Source organism: Leuresthes tenuis, unplaced genomic scaffold (assembly GCF_036924035.1).
Source record: "Leuresthes tenuis unplaced genomic scaffold, fLeuTen1.0.hap1 SCAF_7, whole genome shotgun sequence".
NCBI classification, from domain to species: Eukaryota; Metazoa; Chordata; class Actinopteri; order Atheriniformes; family Atherinopsidae; genus Leuresthes; species Leuresthes tenuis.
This window is the reverse complement of record NW_027325361.1, coordinates 33,351,447-33,368,143: the sequence shown is the minus strand read 5'-3', so window position 1 is coordinate 33,368,143 and position 16,697 is coordinate 33,351,447. Positions and strand designations below refer to the sequence as shown.

The 16,697-nt window shown below is 40.9% G+C and overlaps 2 protein-coding genes across 2 annotated transcripts; both read left to right on the top strand.

Annotated features, from left to right (window-relative positions):
• Nucleotides 1–1,944: 1,944 nt before the first annotated feature.
• LOC140311380 (calcium-activated potassium channel subunit beta-2-like) lies at nucleotides 1,945–5,429 on the top strand. Its single transcript, XM_072388758.1, has 4 exons — nucleotides 1,945–2,017; nucleotides 2,183–2,353; nucleotides 2,465–2,660; nucleotides 4,991–5,429. The coding sequence occupies exons 1-4, from the start codon at nucleotides 1,968–1,970 to the stop codon at nucleotides 5,273–5,275; spliced, it is 702 nt and encodes a 233-aa protein (XP_072244859.1). The 5' UTR covers nucleotides 1,945–1,967; the 3' UTR covers nucleotides 5,276–5,429.
• A 917-nt stretch (nucleotides 5,430–6,346) lies between these two features.
• LOC140312457 (meprin A subunit beta-like) lies at nucleotides 6,347–16,611 on the top strand. The gene is made up of 6 exons (XM_072390292.1): nucleotides 6,347–6,416; nucleotides 11,712–11,913; nucleotides 12,288–12,546; nucleotides 13,937–14,146; nucleotides 14,985–15,150; nucleotides 16,526–16,611. Exons 1-6 carry the CDS (start codon nucleotides 6,347–6,349, stop codon nucleotides 16,609–16,611), a joined length of 993 nt encoding a protein of 330 aa, XP_072246393.1.
• Nucleotides 16,612–16,697: the final 86 nt, after the last annotated feature.

Below are 16,697 nucleotides of genomic sequence, written 5' to 3'. Positions count from 1 at the left end.
GTTAACATTACTTATTAAGGTGGAAACGCAGCGGGTTGGGGAAGAAAGACAGAATAAAAAAACAGTGCAAAAGAGTGGAAGTGTGAGATAGAAAAAACAAAAACAAAAACAAAAAAACATACCAAAATAAACAAATATGAACTGCATATATCCTATGATGGTGAGACTGGCAGTGAGCTATATATTTTGCCTTGATAGATAACTATGAATTGGAGAGATTATTTAATCTTACTTATGTCATCTACAGTGAAATTATTCATACAAGTTAACGAATACAGATCACCTGGAGTTTAGAAGAGCCAAGGAGTGGTTTCCTGGTCGCGGTACAGCTGCCCGTTGATGAATAACTTATCCACCGCGATGACAGCTCGGGAGCCTCCTTCCATGAACTTTCTCCGGATGGGGAACAGAACTCTGAGTCTTTCCAGGATTTCTTTGGGAAATTGGTCGTTGACGCTGAAGTCCGTTCCTCTCAGCTCCCTGCCGCGGCCCCTCACCCGGACCTTCTGTTGGTAATGCTCGAACTTGGCCACAATCGGTCTCGGTCGGCGGGCATCAGGTCTCTTCCCTCCCAGGCGGTGGACTCGGTGAAAAGTAATGTTTTTCACTACATCTACTGGAAGTTTCAGTTGATTTTGGATGAAATTTTTCACTGTGAGTTCAGGATCCTCGTCTGCCTGCTCCGGGATTCCAGAAAACACCAGATTGTCCCTCATACTACGAGCCTGGAGATCAATAATTGATTCTTTTATCCTCTTGTTCTCATCAGAAATCCGGCTAATTTCTTCAGTGAGTGATTTCACCGATCCTCTGAGGGTTGCGTTTTCTGCAGCCAGCGTCTGCACCTGTTGCTGGCTGAACTCCAACGACTCCCGTAATGCCTGGAACTCTCTGTGTAGAATTTCTAACAGAGACATACGGGCGTCGAAGCTGGATAATTTGTTATCGATCAATGTTAAAATGTCCGTCGAATCATTACCAGCTGGAGACGTCGCTCCGGGTGACTCTTCCTTACGACTTCTTTTGGAGGTTGAAGCCTTGCTGCTAGCAGATGGGGCTTGGTTAGTTTTCCCCATGACGATCCTGTCAAAACACTCGTCGATGAAATCCGTGAGGCTCTCCAGGCTTTCTTCACTGTACTCCAGTGTTTTGTTTTTGTTTCACCCGATAATATATTTATTTAAACAGTAGTTATTGGCATAATTATAATCTTACTATATTGTTTGCTCTATTTGAGGCGCGCCTTGTTTGAATCTGCCGATAGTCTCACACAATCTCGCGACACTACAGCATCACACTACCCACTACAGCATCACACTACCCATACAGCATCACACTACCCACACTCAGTATTTTACAATATCAAAATGTTGTGGATATTGGAGCCTGCTATAAAATACCACATGGATTGTCAATATAATATTGTTACTGAGTGGAGAAGTAATCAACTTGACTCACGCGGCAGCATTATTTAGAGAAATTGATAAGCAGTGGGGGATGAATACAGTATGTTTCTATTCTATTTTATTCTATATCATTTTCAGTTACTTATTTTGACTCTGGAACTTATTGCAGGAAAAAGTAAGAAATACTTGAACTCAGATTGTCCTGATTTGAAAAGAACATTCACATGAACATTTGACCAATATTCTATCCAAGTCCTCAGCTTCTGTCATTGAATACTTCTGCTTTGGGGTTGCTTTCAGAGTAATTTCATTTTAAACTCTTATCATAGTCAAACATTTTTGAATATCTTGCAATCTTTGCAGTCATGTTTAGGAGAATAAATTCACACCAAATACTTATTCACACCCATGTTATTCGTGATTTTGGAATTCAATTCAATTCAATTTTATTGATAAAGTACCAAATTACAACAGATGTCATCTCAAGGCACTTCATAGGTGTTTTTTTTATATATCTTTTGTAGGTGGGGCTGTCTGCAACTGCACACTACCTCTGAGGCAATGTTTCTGTTGGCTGGAAGTAAAGCCACGGGTGGAAGAAGTGACCGCATGTAAGATTTAATCTTGTTTAGCTTGTGTTTGGATTTATGTCATTATCATGCCATTGGTGGGATAAAATGTTATTTGATTCTCATGATTTTTGTAGCTGTTGATAATTTAGGCTCCTGTTTTTTGTGGAGAATCTAAGATGCAGCTTCCATGTTGACCTTTTTCAGATCCATTTATCAGAGAATCCGAGACTATGAGGTCCTGGACCGAAGGAAGACAGTGACAGCTCTGAGAGCGGGAGAAAATAGAGCCATACTACTGGGTGTCAGCATGGTCATCCTGTCTGTAATGATGTATTTTATCCTGGGCATCACCAAACTACGCTCGTACTCTGACAAGTAATAACCACTCACACGCACTTGCACCATTTTAATGTAAAATGCAAAACTATATGTCTATAACAAAAAACTATCATAACATCAAGTGGAAATTGCTATCTTTCTCCACAGTGTGTGGACTCTTGAGGATACCTGCACGATTGTGAATGCCACCATAATCTGGGATGTAAACTGTTCGTACAGCTGTGGAGCAGAGTGTTGGAAGAAATCCCGTTACCCATGTCTCCAGGTCTATGCCAGCCTCAACTCATCAGGAAAGGTGGTGCGACTGCTGCACAATGAGGACACGCAGGAGAGCATCTATGAAGTACTTAACAACAGATGCTGCTGATGTTACTTCCTTTACTTTATTTTAACTTTGGTTTGATTGGAGAGATAAATATCTCTTTTTCTCGGGCTTAGCCTAAAGAAGCCAGGAAGCCCCCTCCACGTGGGCCCCCCACTTGCAGGGAGGAAATTTGAGGTCGGGTGCAAAGGGAGCGGGGCGGCAGGCGAGGCCGTCACTGCCAATCCGCGTTTTTTTTCAAATTGGCTCTAGGGACATGGAATGTCACCTCGCTGGTGGTGAAAGAGCCTGAGCTGAGGTGTGTTAGGTGGAGCGGTAGATATAGTTGGGCTTACCTCCACAGACAGCATTGGGTCTGGAACCAAACTCCTGGAAAAAGGCCGGACTCTCTCATACTCTGGAGTTTCCCAAGGAGAGAGGCGTCAGGCGAGTGTGGGGATACTTATAAGCCCCCGGCTGCCCGGCTGAGAGCCTGCGTGTTAGAGTTCTCCCCGGTGAGTGAAAGGGTCGCCTTACTGCGGCTGCAAGTCGCAGGAAAGAAGGTTCTGACTGTTGTTTGTGTCTATGCACCAATCAGCAGCACAGATAACCCGGCCTTCTTGGAGTCTCTGGGTGGCGTCCTGGAGTAGGTGTCACTTGGGGATTCCATTGTTCTTCTGGCAGACTTCAATACCCATGTTGGCTTCCTTGATCTGAATCCAAGTGGTGTTTTGTTTTTGGATCATAAGTGTATTTGTGTATTTGGTACCAGGCCACCTTAGGTCAAAGATTGATGATCAACTCTGTAGTCATGTCAGACTCGGGTGAAGATAGGGGCAGAGCTGTCAACAGATCACCATCTGGTGGTGAGTTGGATCCATTGGGAGGGGGGAGGACTGCTGGACAGACCCGGTAAGTCCAAACGAGTAGTGAGGGTGAACTGGGAACGTCTGGTGGAGGCCCCTGTCCACAAAGTCTTTAACTCGCACCTTTGGAAGAATTTCTCTTACATACAGAGGGAGGTTGGGCACATGGAATCTGAATGGATCATGTTCTGGACCTCCATTTCAGATGCTGTCTCCAAGAGTTGTGGCCAGAAGGTTGTCGGTGCCTGTCATGGTGGTAACCGGAGGACCGGTTGTCCCATTGGTCATTCAAAGCAGCTGACAGTTACCAAGCGGCTAAATAGGCTGCGGCATTGGTGGTTGCTGAGGCCAAAACTTGGGTGTGGGAGGAATTTGGGGAGACTATGAAGAAGGACTTTCAGTTGGCTTCAAGGGACTTCTGTCAAACCATTCATCAACTCAGAAAGGAAAAGTAAAAACCTTCCCAGGTTATGCATGACCTGGGTGGAGAACTGCTGACCAGAACTGAGGATATTGTTGAACGGTGAAAGGAGCACTTTGAGGATTTCCTCAATCTGACTGACATGAGTCTGAGAACTTGAGAGAAGACTCGTCCATCACCTTGGCGGAAGTCGTCGAGGTCATCAAAATGTTTCCTGGCAGCAAAGTGCTGGGGGTGGACAAGACTCGCCCTGAGATGCTTAAGGCTCTTGACATGGCCCCACCATGTCAAGGGTCTTGTCTTGGCTGACACGCCTTTTCAATGTCACATGCAGGTCTGGGTCAACATTGGAGTGGCAGACCAGGGTAGTGGTTCCCTTTTTTAAGAAGAGAATGTGTTGTGGGATCGCACTACTCAGTGGTGGTGGTGGTGGAACAGTGGACCAGATCTTTACCCTTACAGAGTTACTGAGAGGATGATGTAGAGGATGATCTACATGTGTTTTGTAGACTTGGATAAGGCTTACAAGGCACCCCCCCCCCAAGGGATTCTGTGGGGGGTACTGGGGGAGTATGGGGGGTACCGGAGGCACTTTTATGAGCTATCCAGTCCCTGTATAACCAAAGCAAGAGCTGTATCCGCATTCTTGCCACTAAGTTGAACTTTTTACAGTGCATGCTTTTTATTAATGTTAACTTATTACATTTTGATTATGTTTTTGGTTTTCTTCTTAATATTTCCTCAAATATTTACATGTTCATTTATGAATGTGTTCCTTTATATTATATAGTCAATGGCTATATAATTTCACTTTGAGAAAAAGTATTTAATTTCATTCATTATAGCACTCTCATCATTCTATAATATCAGGACTTTATAAAGTCATGTGCAGGTGTTGAGGAACTTTCATAACCACAAATGTAAAAATCCATTTAATCCAAGCAAGGCTGGACACGTAAAACTCAATAATGTCCATACTGTGCTCATTACAACACACACAAGGTCTCTATAAACTGAATATTCTTGGGGGAAAAAAACAAAACAAAAAAACTTTCACTTTTTCTCTTTTCTGTCCTCCTCTTTAGTGTTTCTACATCCCAAAGTGTCGAAAGGACTATGCTGCTACACACGCCATGGTTCAGAACGTTTCTGAGCGTCTCAGGTCTCAGCACACTGTTCAGTGTTTTATCGACCCTACAGATAGAACGCACAGTGCCATCCTAACCCAGGTTTATGGTCAAGTTGCTGTCTTCCACTCCCTGTTGTGGCCGACCTGCACTTTGATTGGCGGAACAATTATCATTGCCATGGTGAAGCTTACCCAGTACCTGTCCATCATGTGTGATAGACTAAGCCGTATCAGAAAGTGAAGGGTAGCAAGGCCATGTGTGTCTAATGGATCACCTGTTGCATTACATGGACAACTGAAAAGGTTTTGTGGGGCCAAGAAGCAGACAAAGAGGCCTGGCATCTGAGATGTGGTCTTTGAGACTCAAGGACATACTGAAAACATGAAAGCAACTACAAAAAGAAGCAACACTTTTGACACAGACAAATATTTTTGACTGAATTTGTTATCCATTCAATTACCAAAGGTTCCGCTGGTGGCTTAAGCTTACTAACAATCCTTAAAGTGATTAGCTTCGTAAGATTTGAACAATTACATACTTAGGTGAAGTATTTATTCCTGCTTTTCCAGGGATTTACGAAGCTGCTTGTTTTTTTAAAGAAACTAATTACACCATTATTTGCCATTCTTCAGGGAATTAGAAGCAGGGCTGTCAAATTTTAGCTTATTTTTTGGGGGTGGGGTGGGCATCATTACTTTGCATTTCCATTCTGCTTTGTGTACACTGTTTACATTTGTTTGTTTCTCTCCTTCTTTCTGTGTTCAGTGTGATGTTTATTGATATTGCCAAATTACCAGTAATGCTCATTCACATTGTTTAGTTTCTTTTGTAAGATCCTGAAAAAAGTCTGAACTTATTACTGAAAAAACCTCTTTTAGCAATATATGTATCATCTTGCATTCACTATCAGAGCATTTCAAAACTGCTGCTCTGTTCTGATAAAATCTAGATTTTTTTTCAGAGCAGATTGGACAAAAATCACCATCCAAATAACTTTGAATCCTCAAAACACCAACCAAAGTCTCAGAGAGGTGAGGTCAAACAGTCTGTAAGTGCAAAATAGACTATTTGGTGGAAGCAGTGCCAACCAATCCTGAACACTTATGGTGTGGGGCTGTATAGCTAATTTGCTGAAATGAGAAACTAGCAGGCTGAGGACAAGTCGGTAATGGCTACATAGAAAACACAGGAAAAGCAAGGTTGACAGAGAAATCATAGAGAAGCAAGCGAGAAGCTTACTTGCAATGTAGCGACAAATCTAGCAAATTTTTTGGGGTGTTATTAGACTTTTGGAGACACTGATGTGAAAGCATGCGTCATGTATGTTCTTACTTTTCTCAATGCGGAGTAGGTGCTGCCGTGGTCCCTCCCCCATCCCAAGGTACTCACGGGCAGCCCAGTCCTCGTGCAGCAGTATCTACCAGCTGCAGTCATCCTCACCCCTTCCTGTCCAGACTACAAATTAATCAAGCATGTGTGAAGCCGCAGCTGGCTGATCCCACCTTGACTATAAATGTAAAAGAAAATTTAAATGCACATGGCAAATTATGAAAATTAGGTGATGACATCATTTTGCAACTTTTAGGACTACCAGTAGCTACTTTCCTTATTGAGGAGTTGAACAAGCACAGCAAAAGCTAGGTCAAGCGAGAAGCCGCTGCACTTTAGGGGCTGTCCAGAAGCTTGCTTGCTCCGGCCGAGACCTGCTTTGCTGGTTCCCGGGCTAAAGTAGCACTCCCAGAGCTCCCACAAGTGTGCTTATGCCAGCTTACAGCCCATCAGAGTGCTGTGGCTTCTCACTTGGTAGTGTTTCTCCTGCAGCTGATTCCAGGCAGGAACTTCCTCTGGGAGTGCGTGGATAGCTACCAGCCCTGAGTTAGTCCATTTCCTGGAGCCTGCAGCACCTCAGTTTCTGAAAGCATAGAAAGTGAATACATTACCATAACGATAAGTTAAAGATAAAGATAGACTTTATTGATCCTACAATGGAGGGAATGGCTGCTTGGTTGAAAGATTTAAGGCGGAATTTATTTTCTGTATTTCTAACTGGTTGTATTGAACATACAAAAATAACACAATGGCTATATAAATGTATGGCTGAATTACCTGAGCATTAGAAATCATCACTGCTTAGCAGAGACAGGAAAAGCCAGTGTTGGCTGCAGCTGGAGATGTGGGCAGGGCCAGATTAACAAATTTATAGATCTCCCGTCACTGAATGAGGAAGAAGAGGTAGAGTCATATCCCAAAAAGGCATGAGAAAGGTATGAGTTTTTCCTGGCAAAATCTACAACATGTACAACACAAATGAGTTTTTAGAGTATTGATAACTACCAGGGTGAAAATTAAAGGTGACTTCAGCTGAAGTAGTAAGTACCACCCAGCAGAAAAACAATTGTGTCAATGCTACCCGAAAGTCAATTAATTAATAAAATAAAAGGAATAAAACTGTATTTTACCAGTTTTAGCAGACACATAATTTTTAGCAGACACCTCAGCTTAAAAATGTGTTCATTTACATGTCGTGGTGGATGGACCCTATAATAGTCTGCATATGTGGGATTGTTATGTGCTTTGATTTAAAAAAAAAAAAATTCTAACAAATGCAGTCAAATCCTATGCTTATTCTAGTATTCAGTAATTGTTATGATAAAGACAACAAAGATCATAAGTTGCTGTTTGAGTTCTATAAAGGCTTTTGTCAGCTTTTTTGTTTTTGTCTCTGTATGTCATTGTCCTTCGCAACTATGAAAAGTCACATACTGTACATGTGACTGATGTTGGTGCCTTTCATTGTGATTTTAAATCATATCTATGTTGATCAGATCTGCATTTCTAAATGTGCTTCCAGATTATATTATGCTATTGGTGGAAAATATGCACATTGTGTCTGTCTATTTGTTTCATTCAAATTTATATTTATATTCATTCAAAGTTAAATTGTTTGCCTCTGCTGATTCAGGGTGCCACGTTAAAGTAATGAAGGAGTAGAAGGTCACAAAGATTATTTCTTCCTCTCAAATAGTTGACCGTATCTTAATGTTGCCTCCTTCTGTATCTTGTTTTGGATTCTGTTCTGTCTGAAACCAAGGAAACCATTTCCTTTCCGGGAGCCCTGGGCAGTTTCTGGTTTGCTCCTGCTTTCACACCTGCTTCCTATTGGTCCTCATCAGGAAGTCCTTATAGGAGCTGCAAGAGGAACCAGTCTTCGCCAGACTGTCTCACTTCCCAAGTGGTAATTCGGTAAACTCGTACCTGTTTCCTTGTACTTATATCATCATCCTTGGTTTGATTCCGTTTGTCTGCCTGCTCCTCTTCCTGCCTGCTCACCCCACCACAGACTGAGGACCTTACACCACCCTCCGACCTGGAACCCCTCTGGATTACACGTAAGCACAAAACTACCACCGGATTAATCGCCCTAACCATCTCCCTCCTCCCACAGAGTTCCATGCCCTTCTGAATCTTCCACTTGCACTCCTGTCAATAAAATCTAATCTCACCTTTACCCCTTGTGTACAGTGTCTGTGTTCTTGACAGCTAGTCCTCTAGCCGTGACATCTTTATCATTTCTTTAGCTTTTCATCCCCTCACAGCTTGAATGGGCAGGTTATTAGGGTCATTCATAGCTTTGGCCTGGGATTGGTAAGCAATACCTTTCGCATTATATCTTCAGTGTCAATTGACTCAGAGTAGACAGGATGTATGTCTATTAAGTTTAACCCTTGATGTGCTAACCACCACACCACCGTGCAGCCCTGCAGCTGAACTTGAACGGGGTATTTGTAGCAAGTAATGTTGGAAGCAAAATAATGATAATTATAACTAATGATTTTTTGGAGAGCAAAGGCTAAAGAAAGGGTTTTTCATATTGGTATATCTGTGTTTTTTAATTAAATGTTTACTTGTGCTGATTCCCTTATTTAAACTTATTACAATTGTACTGATAATTATTTAGCTTTGAAACTAATATTTATGCCATATTTGTCAAAATAAACGCACATTAATACAAAAGAAAAGAAAAAGGTAAAGCATTATTCAGTAGGCAAACACACAGCCCAGAGTGTAACTCAGTGTCAGATGTACTGCTGCCTGCAACCAAACCTATCTTGGTAGACAACAGCTGCATTCATAGGGCTTCAGGATTCCAAAAACAGCTACATTAAACCTGTCCTTCATTATTAAATAGATCACTCTTGATAATGCTTAAGTTAATCTATGAACTTCCACTGACCTCAGAACTATCTCTGTGCTGATAGGATATTGTGACAAAATGTTACTGGAATTATTAGCACAAATTGAAGGTTTTTCAACAAACAGACGCCTATTCACACCCACCCATATTGCACAGTGCAAAAAATCATTTATCTGGTTCTTTCCATTTACTTTATATGTAAAGTGATTGACTGTATATGTACAGTTTATTTGGTAAGTATTTTATTACTGAGACTTCAACATGTTATTGTTATTGCATTAAAAGAAGTGCATTAGGCTGGTTTAAGTCATAATTATCTGATAGATTCCAGTTTGTTCTTCGAAATGAAGAATCTTCCTCACACACGTCATGGAGTTCCTCAGGGTTCTGTACTTGGACCGATTCTTTTTACTTTATACATGCTTCCATTAGGTAACATTATTAGACAGCATGGCATAAATTTACATTGCTATGTTGATGATACTCAGCTGTACTTATCTATGAAACCAGATGAAACCAATAGGTTGGTCAGACTACAAGCCTGTCTTAAAGACATAAAGACCTGGATGACTCAGAACTGTCTGCTTCTAAATTCAGACAAAACTGAAGTTGTTCTCTTTGGACCTGAGTGCTTCAGGGAGAAATTGTCTAGTTATATAGTTACTCTAGATGGTATTTCCTTGGCTTCTAGTTCTACAGTGAGGAACCTTGGAGTTATTTTTGACCAGAATTTATAATTTGATACACATGTAAAATTGATTTCTAGGACTGCCTTCTTTCACCTTCGTAATATTGCCAAAATCAGGAACATCCTGTCTCAGGGTGATGCAGAGAAACTAGTTCATGCATTTGTTACTTCAGGATTGGACTACTGTAATTCCTTATTATTGGGGTGTCCCACATATTCTCTGAAAAGCCTCCAGCTGATCCAAAATGCTGCAGCCAGAGTTCTGATGCAAACTAACAGGAGAGATCATGTTTCTCCAGTTTTAGCTTCTCTTCATTGGCTCCCTGTTAGATTCAGAATAGAATTTAAGATTCTTCTCCTCACATATAAAGCTCTTAATGACCGAGCTCCATCATATCTTAAAGATCTCATTGTAAGATATTTTCTTAACAGAGCACTTCGCTCCCAAACTGCAGGTTTACTTGTTGTTCCCAGAGTTTCTAAAAGTAGAATGGGAGGTAGAACCTTCAGTTATCAGGTCCCTCTCTTGTGGAATAAGCTGCCAGTAAATGTCCGGGAAGCAGACACCCTTTCCACTTTTAAGATTAGGCTTAAAACTTTCCTTTTTGATAAAGTTTATAGTTAGGGATGGCTCAGGTAATCCTGAAACATCCCATAGTTAAGCTGCTATAGGCTTAGACTGCTGGGGGACCTCATCTGTCACACCTTTCCTCACTTTGCACTCTTTTCCCCCTGTTTAATATCTCAAATGATATTATGTACATGTGACATTATTGTGGTTATTAACTTGTGTTTCCCTGTTCCAACAGGTATCCTTTGAATGGCGTTATGGTGTTTTTCCCCCCTCTTTTCCCTCTTTTCTGTCTTCTCAAACCCGAGCTGGTCGAGGCGGATGGCCATCCTTCCTGAGTCTGGTTCTGCCAGAGGTTTCTTCCTGTTAAAAGGGAGTCGTTCCTTTCCACATTCTAATCATATAGTGTGACTGCTTGAGAAATGTTGACTTCATCAACAGACATGAGAGATTCATAAACAACAAGAAAGATCTGATAAAAACAATACATTTTCTATACATCTTATTTATGCTGATTTTTAATACAAAAGACTGAGGGGAACACAGTTGCAAAGGGGACAAAAGATGTTCATAAAAGTAAGATGTGACAAGATCAAATGACAACTTGTCAAATGATGATGTAGAAAGCCCAAAGAATAATTCAACTTTCACAGAATAAAATAGCACAAACAACTTCAAGGGTTTATCTTCACTTAAGACTGACACTGATAACATCAAAACAATGAAATAGCATGAAGAAATTATGTGGTGAACATAGGAGAAATTTAAACTAAAAACACCTTCTTTTCACTCCATGAAAGCTTCGAACCCTAAAATCATATTTTACATTCTTTGAGACCATTTGAGTTTTTTTATTATTTCAACAGCACAGTGTTGTGGCGTCCTCCGTTGCTGGCACATGACTGGATAGTTAGCACCAGCAGGAGTTTATCACAATAAATCCTGTAGTGGATGGAAACTGAATGTAATTCACAAATTTCATTTTATGGTTTTGCAAATCTGGATATTATGCTACATTCAGATGAAAATCCAGCAACTGGAATCATGTAGCTCATACTCAGAACACCTAACAATGAACTGATCAGAACAGAAGACTTATTATTAACCACCATTCAACATTTGTAGCTTCTCGTGTCAAATCTTAGTGTCCTTTTCTAATTTTGTTTCATGTCAGAAAATAGTGAGGACCAATGATCTCAGATTTTTGGCTTTTTCTACACAGGAAAAGGCTACTTCATGCACCTCAATACAGCCACTGCTGAACCTGGTGAATGTGCCTCCCTGGAGAGCCGACCTGGAACTCAGTGTCTGCAGTTCTTCCCCCATAACACCGGGGCAGCTGATGATGTGCTCAGTACATGGGTTAAAGAGTATGATATGGCCAACCCCAGTGGTAAACTGAAGCTCTTCAAGGGCATTTCAGGAGACCAATGAAAGGCTTTGCACTATATATGAGTGATTATACAGAATCCCCATTCCTCCCCTTGGCCCTATCTAACTTCAAGTGATGAGGAACTCACTACTCCTTCATCCTCAAGTAAAAAGGTGCATATCATCCCAAACAAAAGGGGTAGGGCCAGAGGAGGAATTAGCATTGGGATGATGTGTAGGATTTGCAAGCTTGTGACATTGTTGATGCCTGGTGGTAACATTAGTTGATTTGTACGACATCGTTAAAGTCTTAATTATACCAATACCATCAGAACTGAATCATAGTCAAACCCAATTTTCACCAACTTTTGATGCTGTAAAGAGTTAGTGTTTAACATCTATTCACTGGTCTCTGTGGCACCATCACAGGAGGTGGACTGGGCTCCTGGGAGCTGCATAATGTCAACCTGAACATGACTCAGAAGGCCCGTGTGGTTTTTGAGGGGGTGAGGGGAACAAGTCCATCAAAGGCAGGTTTCTCTGTGGGTGAAATGAACCTGTCAGTCACTAAGTGTCCTCAACACATCTGGCACATCCGCAACATCACCGGTCTGCTGGCCACCACACCAGCAGGCGGGAAACTGTACAGCCCTTGTTTCTTGTCACCAATAGGTTATTCCTTCCAGGTAAAAAAACAAAAAAAAGAAGCAACATTTTTTGTCTTTTCTTCTCCTTCCATTTCTGATAGTCTTAAACAGTATGCAAAACTAAGTTAAACAACTTGCAACAGTGTTGTTTATTGATTCAACCACCAGATGTCATAAAATAATCACTTTAAAGGTGCTTATTGGGCTCAAACTAACTCGTGTTTTCATGTGGGTCTTAGAATAGAACAGAATAGAATTTTTTCTTATACTCTCTCCTTATTAGTGGTATAGTGAGACACAGAGTTTAGAGTTGAGACTGTCAATCATGCATATCAACTATAACAATGTATATCTAAACATTGTACAACTCATAGCTATTAGTATTTGAATGATGCTTTTGGATCAAACTGTTATGATTTTATCTTGGGGAACCCAAGAACTACATATTGTCAAGGGATTTTTTTCTGTTTGCAGTCATTCTGCAACTAACAAAAGTGATTAATGAAAATTACACTGCAGACAAATGATGGCAAACAGTCTTGAATCACAAAAATAGCCACTAAAGTTCATAAAATGAACATTCTGGCCTGTGTCCCCTGACATTGTTATGTCATAGGTGACCAAACATGTAAATCAAACGTGTCATGCCTCCAAACACCAAGGCCTAGCATCTGCTAAATTATGTGATTCTTTTCCAATAAAAAATTATATCTATATATCCCCAACAAAAGTAATCTGACAGCACTTTAGATCTAATTCAATCCAGATACAATCCTGTTGGATCAAATTAAGTAAATTCTAAATTGGTTGCCTCACTAAGGAAATTAAAGGATTGCATTTTGTCTTTGATTCAGTTCCTCGCTATAAAGATGCATGAACAGGGACCTCCAGCAGAACCAGATTCAGAAAGGGCGGCCTTGACTGACTGTGGGTTGAGAGGACAGGAAATGGGTCAATTAACCCCATAATGCCACATCGAAGCCAGGCCAGACCGGCTCTCCAGACCACTGCCAAATCTTAAAATGATTACATTTAGCTGGCTGTCAACCTTCAACCCTTGGTTGTCTAGGTGATGTCCAACAAAACGTGGGCTACATCTAAAACTGGCAAACTTTTGGGAGAAAACCTGGAGAAATGAGAGAGCTCATTGAACTCATAGCACATACAGAAACTTATTTGCGACTCTCTTTTTTACTTTGGAAAAGCTAAAATATCCCTCTTCATGCTCTCAGGTTTCACTTCATAATCTTGGAGGAGCTTAAGGTTTGACCCATCTTTGACTACAGTTGATGACTTGTGATTGGAGAGCTGGTGATATGGAAATGGCACATTAATTTACCACCAAAAACAAAGATTTAGAGGCAGTTCTGAACTGTCAGTAGTCAAGTGTCCAATCCTTACTTTCATAGTCTTTGTGTTCTTTAGGCAGGCAGTGTACCTAAATGGACAAAGTGACTGTCCAGGATATATGGCCACCTACTTCCACCTAACATCAGGCCCCAGTGACCACAAGCTCAAGTGGCCATGTCCATGGCAGCAGGTTACGACGGTCCTGATGGATCAGCAGTCGGACATCAGACAGCAAATGAACATGCACTGCATGGTGACCACTGACCCTGACAACAAGTCCTCTGATTCAGTTATCAGGCCCCTCTCTTGTGGAATAAGCTGCCAGTAAATGTCCGGGAAGCAGACACCCTTTCCACTTTTAAGATTAGGCTTAAAACTTTCCTTTTTGATAAAGCTTATAGTTAGGGATGGCTCAGGTAATCCTGAAACATCCCATAGTTAATAGGCTTAGACTGCTGGGGGACCTCATCTGTCACACCTTTCCTCACTTTGCTCTCTTTTCCCCCTGTTTAATTTCTCAAATGATATTATGTACATGTGACATTATTGTGGTTATTAACTTGTGTTTCCCTGTTCCAACAGGTATCCTTTGAATGGTGTTATGGTGTTTTTTCCCCCTCTTTTCCCTCTTTTCTGTCTTCTCAAACCCCAGCTGGTCGAGGCGGATGGCCACCCTTCCTGAGTCTGGTTCTGCCAGAGGTTTCTTCCTGTTAAAGAGAGTCGTTCCTTTCCACAGTCGCCTCAGACTCAGGACGGGAGATTGGACTGAAGACAAGTTTCGGTGCAATCTGTTGGTTTCCTTAGCTAGGATATTATTTTTTGAATTGGCTCTATATGAATTAATTGGATTATGATTACAATGAATTGAATTCCGATTGGCTTGAATTGGACTATATTACTTAAGTGCCTTGAGATGACAATTGTTGTAATCTGGCGCTATATAAATTGAATTGAATTGAATTGAATTTAATTGAATTGAATTGAATTGAATTGATTTGATGGTAGTGGATGTGGTTCCAGCTTTACACGCTTCACTGTTTTCATATTTCAAAGCTCCTGTTCTTGTGAAATAAATGGCTTTCCATGAGCTGCAGGAGTGTCCACCTGTTTTTACAGGCGCTGAGTAGAAATGGGATGATCCCACGAAGGTTGTCTCTAAAGTAACCATGTCTGATGGCAGCTGCTACTACCGATGCCCAAACTTTGGAACAAGCAGCTTCATCACTCACAGCAGATTGAAGAGCAGAAATTTCATCAAAGGAAACGATGCTTTCTTCCTCTTCAGCCTGGAAGGTGGGAGGTCTTTAGGACATTAGATGACTGAAGAGAACTAGGATATCACACATTCAGTACTTAACCAACCCTGGTGAGGCAAAACATTATGACAATTCAACTCAATCCAATCCAGTTTATTTATATAGCGCCAAATCGCAACAAATGTCATCTCAAGTGTAGCAAACGTCTGACATGGCAGTGCCAGAATAATGTAAACAGTTTACAAATGGTGTTCTTACTATTAAATTAAATAAACCTCGATAAAGGGCACCATCCTTAGAAGGAAAAATCTTAAAATCATTAACATTAAAATGAATGTTAATCAGTCTCACAGTGCTACTTCATGAGTTCTTGCTTGCTTTGACCGAGATTACATAAAGGAACATTCAAAAACGACTTGTTCAAGTCATTTCATATAAATGTCTGGGTCATTAATTTAGGTTTAACTATTTGATTTGATACTACAGACCACTAGGGGGCAATGTGGCTCCATAACAAAGTTTGTCATTTTCTTAAATAATGATTTCTTCCTTATCATACCAAGTACGATAGTGAAAAAGGTATCAAAATGCAGCTTGTGATGTCACTGAAAACCTTAAAGAACCTGTACAAAAGGTATAAACACATTTAACACAGATTTAAGAATCCAACTGAAAGTGAATCTGAAGAAAGTAGTTGATAGAGGTGTCCAGATAAGGAGGAAGAAACATTTGGTCTGGTTTCTACCTTAACTGTCATATAAGGGGTTCCTTTGTTTGTTCAGGGAAAGCTTTGCTAGTTGGAATTAGGAAGTTAATGTTTTCCGCATAAATTATGGAACAGGTCTGGTGGGAGAGAGTCCCCCTAAATCAATCCCACATCTGTGTCTTTGAACAAACATTAGCACAGGAATGTTGCTGGGATCTCCCAAAGATTAAGTTTCATATTAAATCCACACTTGAGTTCACCACACAAGGCACTTCAATCATGTTGTCCAATTCAAGCCAATTAGAGTCCAATTAATTGCAATCATAATCCAATAAAATTCAATTAATTGAACTCAAAATGAGTCCAATTCATGCATACAAAGCCAGATAAAAAAAATTCCTAGCTAAGGAAACAACAGATAGCACGGAAAAAAACCGCTTGTATTTTGTCTTATGTCAGCAGCAGACGCCGTGTGTTGACACTGATACAATGCTTCAACCCAGCTGAGGCCTCGGCCAAACTCGCTCTGTGCCAAAATGTCCCGAATCCAACTTGTTGATTTTAAAGAGCTGACCTAACACCCCATCTGTCACATAAATTTATATTTGCTGTTACAATGATGTGATCATTTGCTTACTCTGTGTGGTCATATGGTTATGGCTAATCTGTGTAAATCTTCAACCTTTCTGTCTGTGGAATGTCACAGTGGTTTTCTGTCCTTCCTCGGATACATCTTACCTCTTGGTTCTTCAGCGTCTGCCCTGCTCTGCAGTCGACGTTGACCCAGACTGATGAAGACAGCAGAGCAGTCAGCTCCACAGAGAGCTGATAATAACCCCACAGCAGTCACAGCAGCCATGTTAGTGGTTTTCATGCTG

Excerpts from the sequence above, each read along its gene's own strand:
- LOC140311380 (XM_072388758.1), top strand. The coding sequence starts at position 1,968 with ATGTTTCTGTTGGCTGGAAGTAAAGCCACGGGTGGAAGAAGTGACCGC. Across the intron at positions 2,018-2,182 it reads GGTGGAAGAAGTGACCGCAT|ATCCATTTATCAGAGAATCC; the intron begins GTAAGATTTAAT and ends GACCTTTTTCAG. Across the intron at positions 2,354-2,464 it reads CTACGCTCGTACTCTGACAA|TGTGTGGACTCTTGAGGATA; the intron begins GTAATAACCACT and ends CTTTCTCCACAG.
- LOC140312457 (XM_072390292.1), top strand. The coding sequence starts at position 6,347 with ATGCGTCATGTATGTTCTTACTTTTCTCAATGCGGAGTAGGTGCTGCC. Across the intron at positions 6,417-11,711 it reads GGTCCCTCCCCCATCCCAAG|GAAAAGGCTACTTCATGCAC; the intron begins GTACTCACGGGC and ends TTTTCTACACAG. Across the intron at positions 12,547-13,936 it reads CAATAGGTTATTCCTTCCAG|GCAGTGTACCTAAATGGACA; the intron begins GTAAAAAAACAA and ends TTCTTTAGGCAG.